Genomic DNA, 18,146 nt, shown 5'->3' on the forward strand with positions numbered 1-18,146 from the left:
GTCGGATGCTGCTTGTTATTTAACGTGCAGATTCCAATTTCTGCCTTTTCACTTGACTTTTTTTCCTGGCACTACCTCTTTTCCAATTACTCACATTCACAAAGGCTATTATTGAGAATGCACTTTGATTATAAAAAAGTCGTATTAAAAAGTGAAACATACTTGCAGCCACTTAACTTAAAGGGGACACATCTTTTTAGGTATGAGCTGTTAACCATGTTTTACACATTTTCCATTAAACCAATTTTGTGCCAAAGAAAAAAGCTGTGTTGGGAACTGATGCCTATTTTTCCAAGTAAGCTGACATTAGAATGTTGCGATAGTCAGCTTTGTGCTTTTGGCTCACTCTGCAAGGATTGCAAAACTGGTACTTATGCTACATCCCCTTTCACTCCTATCATGTATTATATAGTAGCTTTGCTTTTATAACCGCAAAATGAATGACAAAAGACATAATAAAGCACAAGTAAATTTGTGACATGAAACTTTTTATGCTTTAATAAGCTAATGGTGTCAAAAATACATTACCTCATTAGATTAAAATTTCCCATACAGAATAAGGTATTAAGAGCCAAGCCATACAGATATTAAATACTTGTAATAAAACCTATGGTTGTTAATATTAGAACTGAAACACTGGCATACTATTTTAACAAGATGCTTGCATTGTTTGTTTAATGTTGAGACTGCACCAAGCCTATAAATCCCCAAAAGTTTGCCTGCAACCCTAACCCTTCAAATGCGTTGACATTTTTGAGCCAAAATATCAGATGATTCCTCCACTTCAAATTCATTGTACCGTGACCCCTCCCTTTGATTTTGAGGAACTAATCTTGGTACTTCCTTTAAATGTTTCCTTCGGGAAAAACAAATCACTGTTCAAAACTTGTGGCACTTGAAGGGTTCCCAGCAATGTAAAAGCAACTTTATCACTGAAGAGTATATGTATTGAGGTCAAACCTTCACAGTCTGTTGTAAGTGTGGCCCTGTTGAATGTACAGTGGGGATGAAGTATCAGGATATAACGCTACTCAACTGTAGAATGCCCTTATAAAGGGAAATTTGAGATCAACAAATAAATCAGAAAAAATTAAAGTCCATTGTTTTTCAATGACAGTGAGAATTGACCTTTTTAATCCTCAATTTGCAGTCATTTGGGAATATTTTGCACCTTCCTTTAGTGAAGTAAAGTGTAAAATACTTTCCTGCAACAGCTAGCCTCATTTATCCTACATAGAGCATAAAGGTTTGACCTTAATTTAGCAGGGTCCCACAAAGATCCAAGACAAGTCAACAGAATAAAAGAACTGTGTTATACCTGACCAAAGAAAAATACAACTAAATATATTTTAAATCTTTTACTTTTTGTGTTTTGATTTTTCTCTTACTGTGCATTGGATATGTAAAATATTCCAGCTTTTTAATAAAACATTAATACTAATTTGTTGGCAGCTTGCCATTCTCAAGACACCCCTAGGTTACCACCGACCAGAATACCAATTGAATGCAAAACCAGCACTAAATAATAAAATGACGCATTAACTTGATTATGTGAATACAAGTAGAAATCCATTCTGTTTCTGCTACTTGAAGTACCAGTACAAGATTAACATCAAAATTCTATAAATCTTTAAAAGCTTAATATTTAGTAAATGAATCACAAAAAAGACAAAGCTTATTGAAGCTACAGTGTGCAACTGAACAAAATGTCCACATACAATATATCTGCTTTCTAATATAAATTTTTAGCCGTTAGTATTTTAATTCACTGATCGCCTGTAGGAAAAATAGTGGAACATTTTAATTGTCTTATTTTTAAAAAATTAAGTGCATTTCTTTCAACACATGAAAATAGCTGCTTTTTAATTGAAAGAGTAAGTTGAGAGTTAGGAAACATCATAATGCTACAAGAAAAAAACTGAGAACCTTTTCTCAAAATGAAAAATGTTTTAGTTTAAAATCCAAGAAAGATTAGATTTAACAAGTGTGATGTTATAATGGCAAGAATAATTGAACACACAGGTTAATCTGAGAAAAGTCATTATGTAAAGATGTGGACAAGTTGAACAAGTAAGTGATTCTTTAAACTACATGTCAATAATAGACTACCTGCAAAATATATCTTTAGAAACTGAAGCAGTTATCACAGTTCAGGCTAGTGGTTTATTGCAGAACCATTTAAGTTGCTTGGTCGAGCGCTCTAAGCAATTCACGTCCGTGCAGAAGTGTTGAGCTCCCCAGTACAGGTGCATTTACTTCACAGTCATACCTTGTCAGCTCTGGCAAGGAATAAGCCAGAAATGATGAACCCAAAAGACGGCTTGCCATTCCTGCAGTTATAAAAATGGACAAAGAAATGTTTATACTATGATTAAGATTACTTTAAAATATTTATCCACAAAGCATCATGATAGAAAGTGATGACTTTATTATTCAGACTACTGTGCACATTGTTTTTTGTACAGTTCCTAAAAAAGTAAATTAAAGAGGGACATGCTTAAAACCAATGTTTTAACAGGTGGAGACAGAATAAACATAATGACGTAGAAATTGGGGTACACCAGGGGCCAACTGCTGCATCTGAGTGGTGAGGGCCAAGATGCCCTAATATTGGGCCTCAGGTCTCATTTCAATGGTGCCAGTGAGTGGCAGCAAATCATTAATGAAAAAATTATGGCAGCAGCTCTCAGATAAGTGAGGAAGGGTAGGCAATCAGGCATCAGCTGTTCGGGGCTATCAATGACTGGGGAAGGCTACAATTGGGACTCAGGTCAGAGGGATCAGTGACTGAATCAGGGTGGCCGGATTGGGGTGGGGGAGGTGTTGGTGGTTGGGAGGAGGGGGAGCGGCCTATGTTCTTTCAATGTGGGGGCTCCACATTCAGGTAAGTATGGGGGTCTTCCAGCCGGTTATCACCAAGTTGTGCTGTACAAGGTCATCTGTGAAATCTACAAGAAATCCTTCAAGGAGCAAAGGGTCTTAATTTACCGAGATTATTCTTCACTTTTACTGTTGCTGACGCGCATTCCTGCTGCCAGCACGACTTTCTTTCCCAATATGGTGGGAAGCACATTTCCACTGGAAATGAGCACGCATTCCTGATCTTCATGTTTGGAACTTAGTAAGTCAGTTAACGCCAAAACAAATCCGCTGCGCAGCCAAATTTATACGCCAATATATTTAACATTTTTACAAATTCTACAATGACAGTTTATATCCTTAAGCCTTTAGAAGATGCAGTTTGAGTAAATTTTTTATTTGAATAAATTCGTATATGATGGTGAATGAATGTTGTGGATTGCCAAGGAAGATGGATCACATCAGCAAATTTGAACAGAGTTGATTAATTTAAGAACCTGGTGAAGATTTTAACTCGGAAGCGTTAAGAGGTGGTGTTAGGTATAAAATTCTGAATCAACAGAAATACCAGTTGGAGAAACAATATTTTTTTCCACTCCTGTACATTGATGTAATTATTCTTTTTAACAGTCAATACTGTACAGAAGAATATAAACAGTGAACCCATATTAATGGCACTTGCAACAACATCAGTCACAACGATACACGTTTAAAGAGGTCATTCTGCTATTTGCTGTGCCATGGTTAGTTTGAAATTTTGCCAACTATTTCAAAAAGTTTAACCTTTCAGTTTTGACTTTCTGGGCGTTGCCAAGATTTGCAATTGACTGCTGCTGAACCGGCCTCTGACAATAGCCATAAAAGCCCTTAAAACAGGCTTAACTGGCTACCCGCAGCTTGCGGACGGGTAGACTCACTACACTCCATCCCGCCTCTGGGAAATTGACCTGGGGGCAGGATGGTGCCAGGGACCGGGTATGCTGGCTGGCAGCACGAATTTCTGCACCCGCCCGCTTTTATGTTTGCACAGCCTAAAGGCTCCGTGCTGCCAGTAGGAACCTGTAAGTTTGTTTCTTCAACTCTCTCAGGCTCAAGGAATCCTACAGGCACTTCTGAGGTGCAACATACCTTTAAGAGAATGTGAGCAGATTGACCATGCTGCCCCACATTGGGGCCTAACATTCAGTCCCTTGATTTTGTGCGTTCGTGTAAAACGAGTGACAGTGAGTCGGCAACACATTTTACATCAATCGTGATTTTTATTTCCATTGCACTAAACGAATTCAGTATCACCTGTTTAACACTATTGCACAAGCTCAAAATCCATTCAACCTTTTAATATTAATCTTATTCTTATTTGCTTAAGTGTCGAGATTGCGCAGATCTCAGTAGTCAGTTCAATTTTCTATTTCCATTATTTTCAGTGGGAGAAAGCTGCTGAGATGGGATTTGCAAAAAACTTAACCTGAGTTGCAAACAAAATCGATAATAGTAACAAAACTTTGTATTTTGTGATTGAATTTCTGCTTAATAAATGGGAATATATAGTTGAATTATATTTGATAAGCCTCGACATGAAATAAATCAAGATACAAAGTAAAGGGAAGTGAAGATGGAAAAGGACCAAGGCGAGTACAATTTTTTACATTCTTACCTGTAAGTGAGCCTGAACTCCAGGATTTCTTATGTATTAATGGGGAATCATTTTCAGATTTAATGCTCTTCATTCGCTTCCATAGCATCTGTGAAGAAGCGTTACTTCTTGGTGAGTTGTCAAATAGAGTATCCTTAGACAAAAATAGGAAGTCAGTCCATACATATCCATTTGATCATGTAGTACAGACAAGGCTATGTACAAGCTACAGATATTTTAAACGCTATCTTCAAATTGACAGCACTTCACTATCTTTATCTGAAGTTGAGCTCCGTTAGAATCCTGTAGTCTCTTCTGTGCAATGGATTTAACAGCATTCCTGACTAGTTGGTGGCAGGTAATATCACTGGAATGAATCCTCTATATTTAGTAACTGTAAAAAGGAGAAATGGACTTGGCCATCCCTGCCTAATAACACCCCCTTAGGTTGTGCTGATTTTATATGTCCTTCAGTTTCTAATTATAAGAATGTGCTCTTCCATGAGTAATCAGCTCCACTAAACAATTGTGTCCTTATTAGGAGATAAAAGCCCTAAGTGTCCACACTTAACATGCCAAATGATGGCATGGACTGCAACCAACATGTACTTTACAATAACTTTATTCTGGCAGTCAATCTACCTTCTCAAGGGAAATCGGGGATGGGGAACAAATGCTGGCCCAGCCAGGGACCACCCACATCCCAGAAAGAATAAAAAAAGACACATTGGACAGTAGTTAATGGAGGCGACAGGGTCTCACATCACTTCTTTTAGGGAAGGCAAGCTGAATTAAATGCCACTCAGGCACTTAGCTGGACAGCATTGGGCCTTCCCCAGGATCAAGGACCCTAGGACTGACAGCTCTAGTGAACGGCTTTGCTGCCCACCCAAGGCTGAGTATCATTGCTGGATCCCAGACCATAAATGAGTGTTGATGGGAGGGGTATTGTGGGTTGGGGGAGGGGTTGCATTAATGGGAGGTCAGCAGCAAGGGCGGGGTGGGTGTGGTTCTCAGCAGGCCACTCCCTTCTCGATCAGGCACTGAATGCCTTTGAACCGGGGATACCCTCCACCCTGTTTATGCTTGACCACCCAGGACAAAACCTAACCTAATATCACAATTTCAAGCTTTTCAATACTTCAGTCTTTCTGCACATTAAAAACAATTTAAAACAAAAACAAAAGCAAAAAGCTAATATAACAGGTTTATAAATTGCCCACTAGTGCTTCCAAGCATAGGTTGCCAAAGTGTCATTGGGAAGTCTGTAGTTTTGTACTGTTGCTGTCAATTGAGTAGTGGTTATATAATGTACTGATGTGATGCAGCCATGATTTTAGCACTGATGCCCACCTATTTGGGTAAAAGTTTTAACCTGTCTGCCAGGTTAAGCGTAGTCATGTCAGACAGTATTTTAATGCTACATTCAAACTGAGCTTTGGGTGACATGACTTTACTATGGCACTAATAGCTTTTTGAAGTGATCAATCCATATAAGATTGGTTCACATGGTAAGCAATTTTCAGGCCTCCTTCATCTCATGATGGTGATCTAAGCGAACAAATATCTTCCAGAAGGATTTTGTGCTTAACTATTGTAGTTACGTATCATGAGCTGGGGCATGTAGTTGACATAACAACACCAACTTGTATTTAATACCTTTAACATAGTAAAATGTCTCTAGGCTCTTCACAGGAGTGTTATCAAACAAAATTTGACACCGAGCCTTATACCTATATGCTAACTTTCTGTGTTCCTTCTACGCATATATCCAAGTCTCTCTGAACATCAATATTTAGAAGTTTCACGCCTTGTAAAAACTCATCTGCTTTTCTATTCTTACTACCAAAATGAAAAACCTCACACTTCCCGCATTATGCTCCACCTGCCACCTTGTTGCCCATTCACTTAACCTGTCTATTTTTTTTGTAGCCTCTTTGCATCCTCCGCATAGCTTACATTCCCACTTAGCTTTGTATCGTTAGCAAACTTGGATACCTTACTCCTGGTCAATTTGTCTAAGTCGTTGATATAGATTGTAAATAGCTGAGGCTCCAAGCACTGATCCTTGAGGCAACACTCGTTACAGCCTGCCAACTTGAAAACTCCCCCGTTTATCCCTAATCTCTGCTTCCTGCCGGTTGACCAATCCCCCACCCAAATTTTTATATTACACCAAACATTATGAATCCTTACACTGTGTGTCAATGTTTTGTGTGGCTCCATATAAAATGCCTTTTGGAAATCCAAGTATACTACATCTACTGGTCCCCCTTTATTTACTACTAGTTACATGCTCAAAAAACTCCAATGAATTTTTACGACTTTCATAAAACCATGTGATGATTTTCTAAGTGCATTGTTAAGATTTTCTTAATAATGGATTCCAACATTTTTGCTATGGTTAACAGCAGGCTAACTGACCTATAGTTCCTAGTTTTCTCTCTCCCTCATTTCTTGATTAGCAGTGTTACATTTGCTGACTTCCAAAATACTGGGACCATTCTAGAATCTAGAGAATTTTGGAAAATCATAATGAGTGCATCCTTTATCTCTGCAGCTGCCTAGGATGTAGGGCATAGGCCATCGGGTCCTGGAGATTTGTCAGCTTTTAGTTCCTTATGTTTCTCTAATTCTTTGGGCCTTAACTTCTGAGCTCCCCAGCATCCGATTGTGGGAGTACCTCAAAGATGCGCTGGGGAATTCCCTTCGGAGGTTCACAGGTAAGGTTTGCATGGCATTGGCCCAGAAGTGCAAATTTCTCATAGGCAATTGCCCTGCGTTGGGAACCATTCAAAAATGTGATTCAAATCGCAAATTTCAGATGATTCCGACTGGGTCACACCAATAGATATCCAGAAAAAGTTAGAAGCATTAAAACCACTTCTAACTTCTGGGTAACTACTGTACAGACCCAGATCCATCCTGCACACGACTCCTGCCACCCCCAGGGGTCTTCCTCCACCCCTGACTACCTCACCTATGGGACTACCCCAACCCCCTAGAAGACTCCCCCAACTCCCTAATTAACCCCCCATCACGGGACTCCCCACCCCACTGATTGTGCCCCCCCACCTGCACAGGACCCTTCCCTCCAGCAACCTTGTCTCTCACCCCCATCCCCTCCAAGCCCAATCAGACTCGACCTGAGGCCCAACACACACACACACCAGCACCCCCACCCCCCCGCCACACTGAGGCCCGACACCCTCCTCTCCCTACCCTACTGCAGCCCCAACTTGACTTGGCCCAATACCCAACGTTCAACACCTGACCCCCGACCTCTGACGTCCAACCTCTGACACCCCGACCTCCAACACCTCCAACCTCCAATCCCTGCACCCGCCAAATCCTATCCACTTACCTTAGACACTGAGGCCAGCATTATCCGTGCCCACCGGCATCGGGCACGTTAGTTGGCGTGAGCGTACAATATGGCACGATCGGTTTCACAACGGTGTGAAACTAGTTTTCGATTGTCCGCTCAGCCTGCCAACGGACATTGGGAACCTTAGTGTAATACATCTGCATATCATTATTAGGCTAACCTGTCAGAATCGACCCCCCTGCAGGACCGTCCGCCCACCTTGGTGGGAAAACATGCCGACGTGTTTCACAACTGTACATAAGTGACGAGCACCTGGCGGGCTGCACTTCATTCGGGACTTTAAGGTTGGTTTGCCTACCTTGCTTCAGTCAGCACTCTCAGCCATCAACGTTAGGCTTCACAGACAGCACTAACGTCACTTCCCTAAAAGTGATGCCCTTCCACAGCAGGTTTCTACCTACCAGATCAGCCATATGTGGGTGACTTTACAATGGCCGCAGGGCTAGCTTGGGGAAGGGGGAGAAGTGGCCTCAGGTAAGGGAAAAGGCTTCAGGACGAGAGCTGTACTGGGGAAGGAGGTTATCCCAGGGTGAGTGTGGAGGCACATGTTGATCTGTGCAAATGGCCTCAAGTTGGTGAGGGCTGAGGAGGCAGTCTCCAGAGGAGATGAGACCAGATGGAAATGTGAGTGTGTGTGTGAGAGAGTGAGTGGTGATGTCCCTTGAGCTGGCAGTGAATGAGATGCCAGTGAGTGTGTGATGGGCTTGAGTGTGTGAGTTTAGAATGATATGGTTGCCATAACCTGGCTGCACAGATGAGATCATTCATCCTCTATCTGCATTGGATGGCCAACCTCTTAGGTGCAGCATTGGCACTGATCACCACTGCCACCACCTCCCAATCCTGGTTGGTCATGCCACTGCCCATCCTGCAGCCAGAGCGGAGGTAGAGGACATCGTGGCAGGCCTCCACGGTGTCCAAAAGGCATTCCAGTGAAGCGTCACTAAACCTGGGGGCTGCAGTCTTTTTGCCTTTCATGAACATCTTTCCTGCAGTAGTCATGGACTGAAGCACTGAGATGTGTGCGTGCGGCTGCACTTTAAATATGACACCTGGCGTGCTGAAGCGGTGAGGTGATGGCATGGCGGGAGAATGACAGCCTGTTCTCTATCAAAACGGCGTGTTTCCCGGGAATGCATAACTAATGCGGCAGGTTTGGGACGATACAGCGTGAAAACCCGCCATTGCGGCTGGAGGGTGAAACATCGTTTTACCCACCCGCTACCGCACTTAGTGCAAATCTGGGACGATTCTGCCCTTAGACACCTGGCCTATCAAGGAACTTTAAATTTCCCTGGACCTTTAAATTTATCTGGTTTACAGCAGCTAGTGCTGTAAAAAAAGGGTGTGTGGCCTCCTTCACTTCGACTGTCCCGGACTTCGACACTGGACCCCGGGGATGCGCTGCACTGCCTGAATCCTGAACGGCCTGAATCGGAAGGTCGGGCGAGATAGGATCGAAGATAAATTGAGATAAGTAATTGGGCACAGAGTGGTAATCCGACGCTGATTGCCACTGCAAGGAAGTTCAGGCCCTTTATGTCTGCTGATATTAATTTCTTTAAGTTCTTCACTTTTATAGCCCGAGACTACCCTCTATTTCTGCTCTGTAATTTGTGTCTTCTTCTGTGCAGATAGGCCCAAAATATTTGTTCACTGTCTTTGCCATTTCCTTATTCCACATGATAATTTCTCCTATTTCTGACTCTAGGCCAGGCTTTTTCAGTTATTGGGCGGGCTCGGCGGGAGCGGGTGGGTCGGTCGGGAAGCCAACCGCCGCCAGTGATCGGCTCCGCACCGCAATTTCACGTGGGCAGGCCAATTAAGGCCCACCCTGCGTGGATCGCAAGTGGCAGTGCTCAGCGCTACCTGTGCGGGCGGGGGGGGGGGGGGGGGGGGGGGGGTGCGAGGGAGGAGGGAGAGCCGGGCCTGGCGCACAGTTCGCGCACGCGCACAAAAGAGCGCTTCAATCTCCCTGAGGCACGGAGCAGCCTCAGGGAGATTGAAGCACTTTTTAAAAAATAGAATAAAGACAATGAAAATTTGATAAAACATGTCCCCTCAAGTGACTTTGTCACATGAGATGGGACATGTTTTTAATTTCAAAATAAAGTTTTTATTTGATATGTATTAGTTTTAGGAAACCTCATCCCGCTCGTGGATGAGGTTTCCTAAAAAATGTAAAGGCCACTTGGCCATTTCACCTGCCCACCAACCATTAGGTTGGATGGGCAGAGTAAATTTCAAGTTAATTACCTTAATAGCCCTTTCAATTATCGGTGGGCGCACAGCTGACTCCGGCGCGCGCCCTCAAAATGAAATATCGCACGAGTGCACGATGACATCGGGACGCACGCCCAACGTTATCGTGCATCATATTACGCTCGGGCATGTCGGACACGTGCCCACACGCCGTATGTAAAATTCTGGCCTAGGGGTTGTTTACGTCAACTACTTTCCTCCATCTTATACTTGTAAAAGTTCCTACAATCTGTTTTTCATATTCCTGGCTAGTTTACTGTCCAATTTTCTCTCTTTCTAATCAAATTTTTGGCCCCTCTTTGCTGGTTTTCAAAATCCTCTCAATCCTCAGGTTGAATACTATTGTAGCTAAAACAAAAAGCAGCATAACTTTAACTGTCCCTGGTCACCTCTTTAAAGTAAATTACATCAGACTACAAATTGCAGACTTAACTTGATTACAATGGAGATTGGGTAAAATGGACTAATCAGGTCCATACGAATCTTCCACCTTGAGACATTGCACTGTATTCCCTTTTTGGAACTTACTTCAATACAAATCAAGTTGAACAATTTCAAGTGAGCGAACTCAAACCTGATTCAAGGGCACATTCTTAAAGTCAGTGTGACTAAGTTAATTTTAGTTTACTGCTTTGGATTAAAGGGCTCTACATGTTGATAAGCTTGTTCTCGCTTTGTATAAAATAAATGGAGCTGGTAATATAACCATTGAATATAATTGAGAACTAGTGTTTACAAATTGAGTTTGTTCTTTGAGCTGTTATTATCTTTTATCGCACCATGGCATCTTATCAGAGAATTGTGCCAATAAGTATCACATTTGGTCATTGGAACATCATCTTCAACCAATTTAAATATGGAAAAAAAATAAGCATTTTGAAAAATGCCGTTACTGATTACTTGAAAATAGACTTACTGCTGAGAGTTGGAATATCTGCTCTCCAAAATCCAGCTGCAGTTTGCGTTTTAAGTTGTTTCTGAAAGTCATTTCGGTATTAATGTCTTTCCCGTGTTGTCCAAAGTTGTCCAGAGACCTAATACAAAGCAGTAATATGGTGTAAAGCTCTTCTTTTGCTCGGCCCTCTCCTGAAATATTGGGGCCAAAATTAGTCTTTACCAGTAGTGCAAAAGAGCTTCATAGCAAATCGGCAGCCCGTTTTACTGTGTGCCCAATTTTCATTTCCACTGACATTTGGTAAAGGCTAATTTCACCACTATTGATTCCATGGTAGGATACGGTAGTGGTGCTGATCACCATGTGGTGCATTGCTATAGAGACCATTCCCCATACGATACCTGATACAGTGAGCACTAGCAGAATATAAGATCATGGGAGGTGTTGTATCCAATCTTGTCCTTACCTGAATTCCACCTGTGCACTTAGAGCAGGAAGCAATCAATAGAGGGAGTCTTGGCCACTTTCCTTTCCCCGCCTGGGGTGCTAAGGCTAATTTTACCAGTCCTACCACTAGCTCAAATGAGACTAGTAAATCAGCATAGACTAGCAGCCTAATCTGGGACTTTGCCAGTCTGTACAGTTTAGCTAGTCACTGGTTTAACCAGCTGAGGCATCTATATTCTTCTGTGATCTCTTGGCCTCTTCTAAAGCTTTCTCTATATTGATGGCCAAACAGGCAACCCAAATCCAGTACATCACCACCCTCTCCACCCACCAAAACTGCTATATTGACCACGAGGAGGTGTGTGAAGTAGAACTAACTACTAAGGTTCTCTCTTCCACCATTGCTATAAGGAAGCACTCAAGCTCATCATGAGAGAGAAGCTGAGAATGGGAACTCAGCCAAACCACACTTGCATATGCTGTATCATTGCGTTTAATATTTATTTCTTCATGCTTTCATACATCTTTGGTTGCAAATTGGATTAAAGTTTAAATGACTTCAATTTCTTTCTGTATTAATTTACTTTTATAACTATGGGCAGCATTTAGTGGGTGGCAGGGTTTCCTGCCCAGCTACTGAAGAAGTTGGCGGGGAACTCACTCCCCCCATCTGTATGGCAGTCGGACAGCCATTTAATGCCCTGAGGAGCATTAACTGGTTTGAGATGGGCCTTCCGTTCCATCTGGAGAGGATGTCCCATCTCCAAGAGTTACTGGCACCTGATTTGCCGGCAGCTCTGTGGCCCCGCAGCGCCACTGGGAGAGGTGACCACTGCTGGCACTGCATTCAGTCCCAGCGAAGAAGAGCCAGGAGTCAGATGTGAGGTGAGAGCTGGAGGGTTCGCTCAGGCCAGATCAGGGGGCCCTAAGGTGGAAGGGGCGGTGCAAGGGGACAGGGCACATAGGCCAGGCAGGGAGGGGACACCCAACGAAGGTGCAAGGGGGGGGCCCCAATCACAAAAGAGGGCCTGTGAAGGGCCTCAATTGAGGAGAGAGTGGGCAGGCCACCCTAGGTCTTGTCCACCACCCGTAAAATTGCAGCGAGGTTGAGGGTGAGAAGGTAGGCGTCGGGAAAGCCACCTACAGAATTTTACCAGCACTGCCACATGCAAACCCACCCACTGCAAACTGTAAAATTCTGCCCTATGTTTTACACAAACTTACTATTAATACACGATGAATTCATTCACTACTTTCATTTCAGGATAAAATAGCACTTTGAAGTGAAAGGGGGCCTGATGATCGAGGCATTATTTTAGAAATGCAGTTTATGGAGAGGGGCCAGTTAGTTCAGTTGTGTTCAGGAGTGTGGTGCTTAATAGTGTCAACAACATGGGTTGAATCCCAATCTGACTGAGGTAGTTCTTAGGACCTACCACTTTGACTTGTCCCATTGTGATATCATGGCATCATGGAAAGACTGCTAAAGATAGAGATGTGTGGAGAGCCATGATTTGCGATCCTCATTGAGGACACTACATGAAGAATCAGCCCATGATATTGAGTATTGTATCAAATTACACAACCTCTCTGTGTTTGTTTCAGGAGTTCAGTTGAAAATAAACAACTGAGATAGGGCAGAGAAAAATAATTTGTTTCAATTGGAAGAAAAGTTTTTCAGATAAAGCTCATGGGCAGGTTTTTCCGGTCGGCGAGTGACAGTGTCACATGAGGGGACATGGCAGGGAAATTTTTTTATTACTTTTATTTCAACTTTTGAATCGGAGCCAATTTCCCTGAGGCAGCACTTTGCCTCAGGGAGATCTGTGCGCTCTTTCGCACACATGCGCGAAAGAGCGCACTCCTGGCTGAGGGAATCCCCCCACCCGCACAGGGAACACATTGCATTTCCTGGCGGATGTCACGCTGGGTGGGCATAAATTGGCCTGCCCACGTAAAATGGCGGCGTGCTCCCGACCGGAGGCGCCGATCGGAGGCCCGGCTGCCCGCGCCTGCTCCCACACTTCCCCCCCACCTCCCCCAACGGGGGGAAAATGTTGCCCCATATTTTAATTCAGAATTCTAATTCCCTTTTAAGATTAGAGCTTGCGGAGTGACAAGGAAATGCTAAATTGTGATGAATAGCTCTGTGTGTTGGAATGAAATTATGCTGTGAATATCCGTGTACAATTGTTAGAGATGAGCACTTCAGTTTTGAAGGTGCAGGGAAAAAGCAAGTTTTAAAAAAATTTCTAAAGAAGTATTGTTTCAGAACCACTCCCTAAAACAAGCAGAAATGTCTTCAACTTTTAAACCACCATTGGAAAGTACATAAAATTCAGTAATAGCTTTTCCTATTGTTCCCTTTACCTTTGTTTATACAGTGACGTATGCACCGGTTGGCCAGGTGGGATACCAGGCAATGATCCTGTCCTCTGATCCATCAACCTCCATTTTCTGGGTGTACAGTTAAAAGGCGGATCCGGCGGCCATTGATTTGGTCTGCCACCCATTGAGGATGCTGGAGTAGTTATAGGTGCATGGTAAGGCGGCAGGGAAACACCATTTCCAGAGTTGTATGGTAGTGGATGAATATGGGTGGGGTTGCTCTTCTTTACTGATGTCACTTGGGGACTATACTTATCGAGCATCATCTGTCTGTGTGAGGTCACAAAATTTGGGGCAAATGACTGGAACATGCTGTTCATGTTGGTGGAATAATCTTGCGTTCTTAATGATTTCTCAGAACTGGGCTGCTCATCATGGCAGATTGGGCTCAACTGGAAGTCCTCCCCATCCATAGGAATGTAGGGAGCCAGAGTTTCAAGATCCAGATCACTCAGTTCCACCTAGAACAAATTAAGGATGATGAATAGAATACACGATATTATGTGCAGAATACTTGGAATTTATGTCAGATTGTTTAGCTTTACGCAGTTGAGAATATATAGACTATTCTACTTGACAGCAAATTGAAGGGAAATAAATTGGCTTATGAGCAGTACAATTTTCCTAGAAGCGGGATAGAGTTAGCTAGGGATAACACAGCTTGAGGACATGCTGGCCACAACAACCATACAAAATAAAGAAAAAAAATGTTTTCTCAATGCTTTCAGAAACAATGCCCTGAGGAATAGTAACGGTAAATGGAATTTACCTTCTTTTTTCCCCTCAAAGAGCATTTAGTTCCCTTAATGAGAAATTGGCGAAAAAAAAGTTATCTTCCATATCATATAACTCCAGAGCATCAAATTCCTGATGAGAGAAAGCTATCCTTATATTTGAAAACAAATATTTGTAGCTGCATTGCATTCCAGCAAAATTAAAGACCTCAAGACCTATTTTTCCTGTACTTTGCCCTATTATTATTTCAAACTGAACCTGCAGTTGCTAGTGGAAGGCTCCTGAAAGATAAATTGTCTATAAAAGGTACAATTAAGGTGATGTGCTGTCTTAGCTCAAATTGACATAACAAATCTGTATGTTGGGTTTTCCTGTGCGTTACGATCTACGGAAATTTGTCTGATTTGAAAACTGGTAGAATCTTACAGGATAATATTTTAACCCATATAGTTTAAAAATGAATCTACCTTTATGGAGACTTAAATGTAGAGAGAGCGATTCATGATTAGAATATGTTTGATTGAACGTATTTGTTTTAATAGATGTCGCTTTCCTGAAGATGTAAATTGTAAATATTTTGTTCTCAAGCATTCTGGCAAAATTTACAAGAATAAACTACGAACCAATTCCAGCTGATTATCCTTAACTTTATTTTTATTGAATGTTACAAACTGAAATAAATGGTTGGAACATACAGATTAGAAGCTGAAATATCATAAACTTAAAAAAACATTGAAAATTGAAATCTTTATCAGCATAGAAAAAAATAACATTGCAAAAATATAAAATGAGGGGTAGACAGGAAGGAACTTTTCCCCTTGGTGGAGGGATCAGTAACCAGGGGGCATAGATTTAAGGTAAGGAGCAAGAGGTTTAGAGGGGATGTGAGGAAGAATTTTTTTCACCCAGAGGGTGGTGGGAATCTGGAACTCACTGCCTGAAAGGGTGGTAGAGGCAGAAACCCTCAACATTTAAGAAGTATTTGGATGTGCACTTGCGATGCCATGGCATACAAGGCTATGGGCCTAGTGCTGGAAAATGGGATTAGAATAATTAGGTACTTGTTTGACCGGTGCAGACTCGATGGGCCAAAGGGCCTTTTTCTGTGCTGTAGACTTCTATGACTCTATAAAATTACTTTTCTAGAACCAGAGAGTTTCTTCAGTAGTAGTTATTACTTAGTACACTGCAAAAAAAAACCCAGTTAGCTCATTAACAAGGCATAACTTATTAGAAGGCTTTGAACAGTGATCTTGTAGCATAGAAGGGGAAATTCCCGTTAGTTCAGTGATATCTAATATCTAATTGACTGTGGGGACTTCAACAGTGTGTCGAAGCACTGTAGAACTTTTGCATTTAACTGTGGGCGGAAGGGGTGGTAGTGTAGTGGAAATCTTAACATGGATGAGCAGGTGGAATTGGGTACAGGTAGGAGATGTTAAATGGACAAAAAATGAAAGCCTGATTGGAAGCTGGCTTCAACTCACCAACAAGTGGGATAATGGAGGCGGACAACCAACCTGTTCCCAGGGGGTGGGTTGGTATTTTGAATACATTGAGGCTGGAAAGCTAAGATTTAACCTGCTTTACAGGGTTAACTGGGGTTCCCAGGCCTTGGGAAATTAGGCAGCTACTTGTGCGAGCAGTCCTTATGGGTCAGGAGAAGCAGGAGTCCTTCCTCATGGCCCCACATGCTCCCCTACCATGAGACCTACCCCTGAAACCTATCTCAAGATTGTATACTCACTGGGATTGGATGCTCCCATGAGGTTAGAATTATACCCCCAACCCCTCCCACCCCCAATGGTCATCAATCAGGCCTATTCGGTCCTACAGCCTTCTCCAAAACATTCCCTGTTTGACTGGAAGCCAAGCCTGTAAATCAGGCTGACTTCTGGGCAGATTGACAAAAGACACATGCTATAGAGGTAAAACTCCACAGCCGGTGGGGAAACACAGACCTCCAGACTTCCCATGCACTACCAGCACCACCCTCCCACCCACTCCCAGTGTGTCAGAATGTTAAAATTCTCTCCCAGAAGTTGCTGTCAGTTTTAAAGGAATAGTGACAGCGATCGCTGACAGTTTTGCCATCAATCCTACCGCAAGATCCTGGCCAATATTCCTCTTTTTCATTCATTCACGAGATGTGGGCTTCGCTGGCTGGGCCAGCATTTATTGCCCATCCCTAGATGCCCTTGAGAAGGTGGTGGTGAGCTGCCTTATTGAACCGCTGCAGTCCATGTGGTGTAGGTACACCCACAGTGCTGTTAGGAAGGGAGTTGCAGGATTTTGACCCAACGACAGTGAAGGCCTCCCAGACTTCTCCAGATTCAGCAGGTTGGAGATTCAATTAAGTGTCTCACAAGTAGAAATAAATTAAGGCGTGTTTCGCTTAGAAATAATTTGGTGTTAAAATTATTAAATTTGCAAATTATTTTTTATTGCGTTATAAAAGTGTAGGTTTTATGCGCCACTCTTTCACATCACAAGAGGATTCAGATATAGAGGGCAGAATCTTTCCCTCGTTGGGTGGGCGTGCGCCCGACCCGAACAGGTGCATGATGGTGTCAGTCAAGCATCCCGACGTCATCGCATACTCGCACGATATTTCGTTTGACGGGCACACGCAAGAGGCGGCAGCGCAGCCGCTGACATTTAAGAGGCCTATTAAGGCCCTTAATCAATTAATTGAATTGAATTTTTCGCTGCTCGCCCAACCTAACAGTTGGTGGGTGGGCAAAAAAAGCCAAGCGGCCTTTGCATTTTTTTGCGAAACCTCATCCATGGGCGGGATGAGGTTTCAACCATTGATTTAAAAAAAAACAATAAAAACTTTTAGAACTCATTTTTAACACGTCCCTGCTCATGTGACAGAGTCAAATGAGGGGACATGTTTTCCTTAATTTTAAAATCTTCATTTATAAAGTTATAAATCTTCAGCTGCCTTCAGGGAGCTTTCTGTGAGCGCACCCGCGCACATGCGCTGACTTCCGCGCTCGCCCTCTACCCACCCCACCTCCCCCCGCCCAACCCATGCAGCGCTGAGCGTTTCAGCACGTGACTCACGCTGGCTGACCGTTAATTGGCCAGCTGGCGTTAAATTGCGATCTGGTCCCGATCGCGGGCGGTGGTCGGTTTCGCGGCCGCTCCCGGACCTGCCCACCGCGCCCGCCCGACAAGGGGAAAATACTCCCCAGATTGTCTACCCAGCGGACTTTTGCAAATCCTTTGAAAATTGAGTTAACAATGGGCAAAATTGTGGAGAGTGTACTGCACTTTGAGATATGTTAATAGTCACTGGCATTGTGCTGTTGAGAGGAAGTCAGCCCTACAATAACCCCAACCCCTGTCTGCACAATGACTGTTTTTTCCCCTGAAGAAGCAAAGCAACATGAACAGCAGTGCTACAATTCATTCAATATAATAATTTTGAACCATATTAACATTTTAGGATACGCATCAAGGACTACTGAAACGGGATGAGGTACCATTCTGCTTGTGTCTATTGTATACCTATGCATATCTATGCTGTTCTC

General features: G+C 42.9%; 1 protein-coding gene across 1 annotated transcript in view; it reads right to left on the reverse strand.

Annotated features, from left to right (window-relative positions):
* Positions 1 to 471: 471 nt before the first annotated feature.
* The window catches only part of epas1b (endothelial PAS domain protein 1b), a 160,640-nt gene continuing 142,965 nt past the window's right edge, over positions 472 to 18,146 (reverse strand). Inside the window, exons 12-15 of the mRNA XM_078557169.1 lie at positions 13,855 to 14,333; positions 11,059 to 11,176; positions 4,514 to 4,646; positions 472 to 2,330 (exon numbers count right to left, since the gene is read on the reverse strand). Of these exons, the coding sequence (XP_078413295.1) occupies positions 2,179 to 2,330; positions 4,514 to 4,646; positions 11,059 to 11,176; positions 13,855 to 14,333 (882 nt within the window). The 3' untranslated portion in view covers positions 472 to 2,178. The remainder of the gene's footprint in view (positions 2,331 to 4,513; positions 4,647 to 11,058; positions 11,177 to 13,854; positions 14,334 to 18,146) is intronic.

The sequence above is a fragment of the Cetorhinus maximus genome, chromosome 14, assembly GCF_964194155.1.
Source record: "Cetorhinus maximus chromosome 14, sCetMax3.hap1.1, whole genome shotgun sequence".
Classification (NCBI taxonomy): Eukaryota; Metazoa; Chordata; class Chondrichthyes; order Lamniformes; family Cetorhinidae; genus Cetorhinus; species Cetorhinus maximus.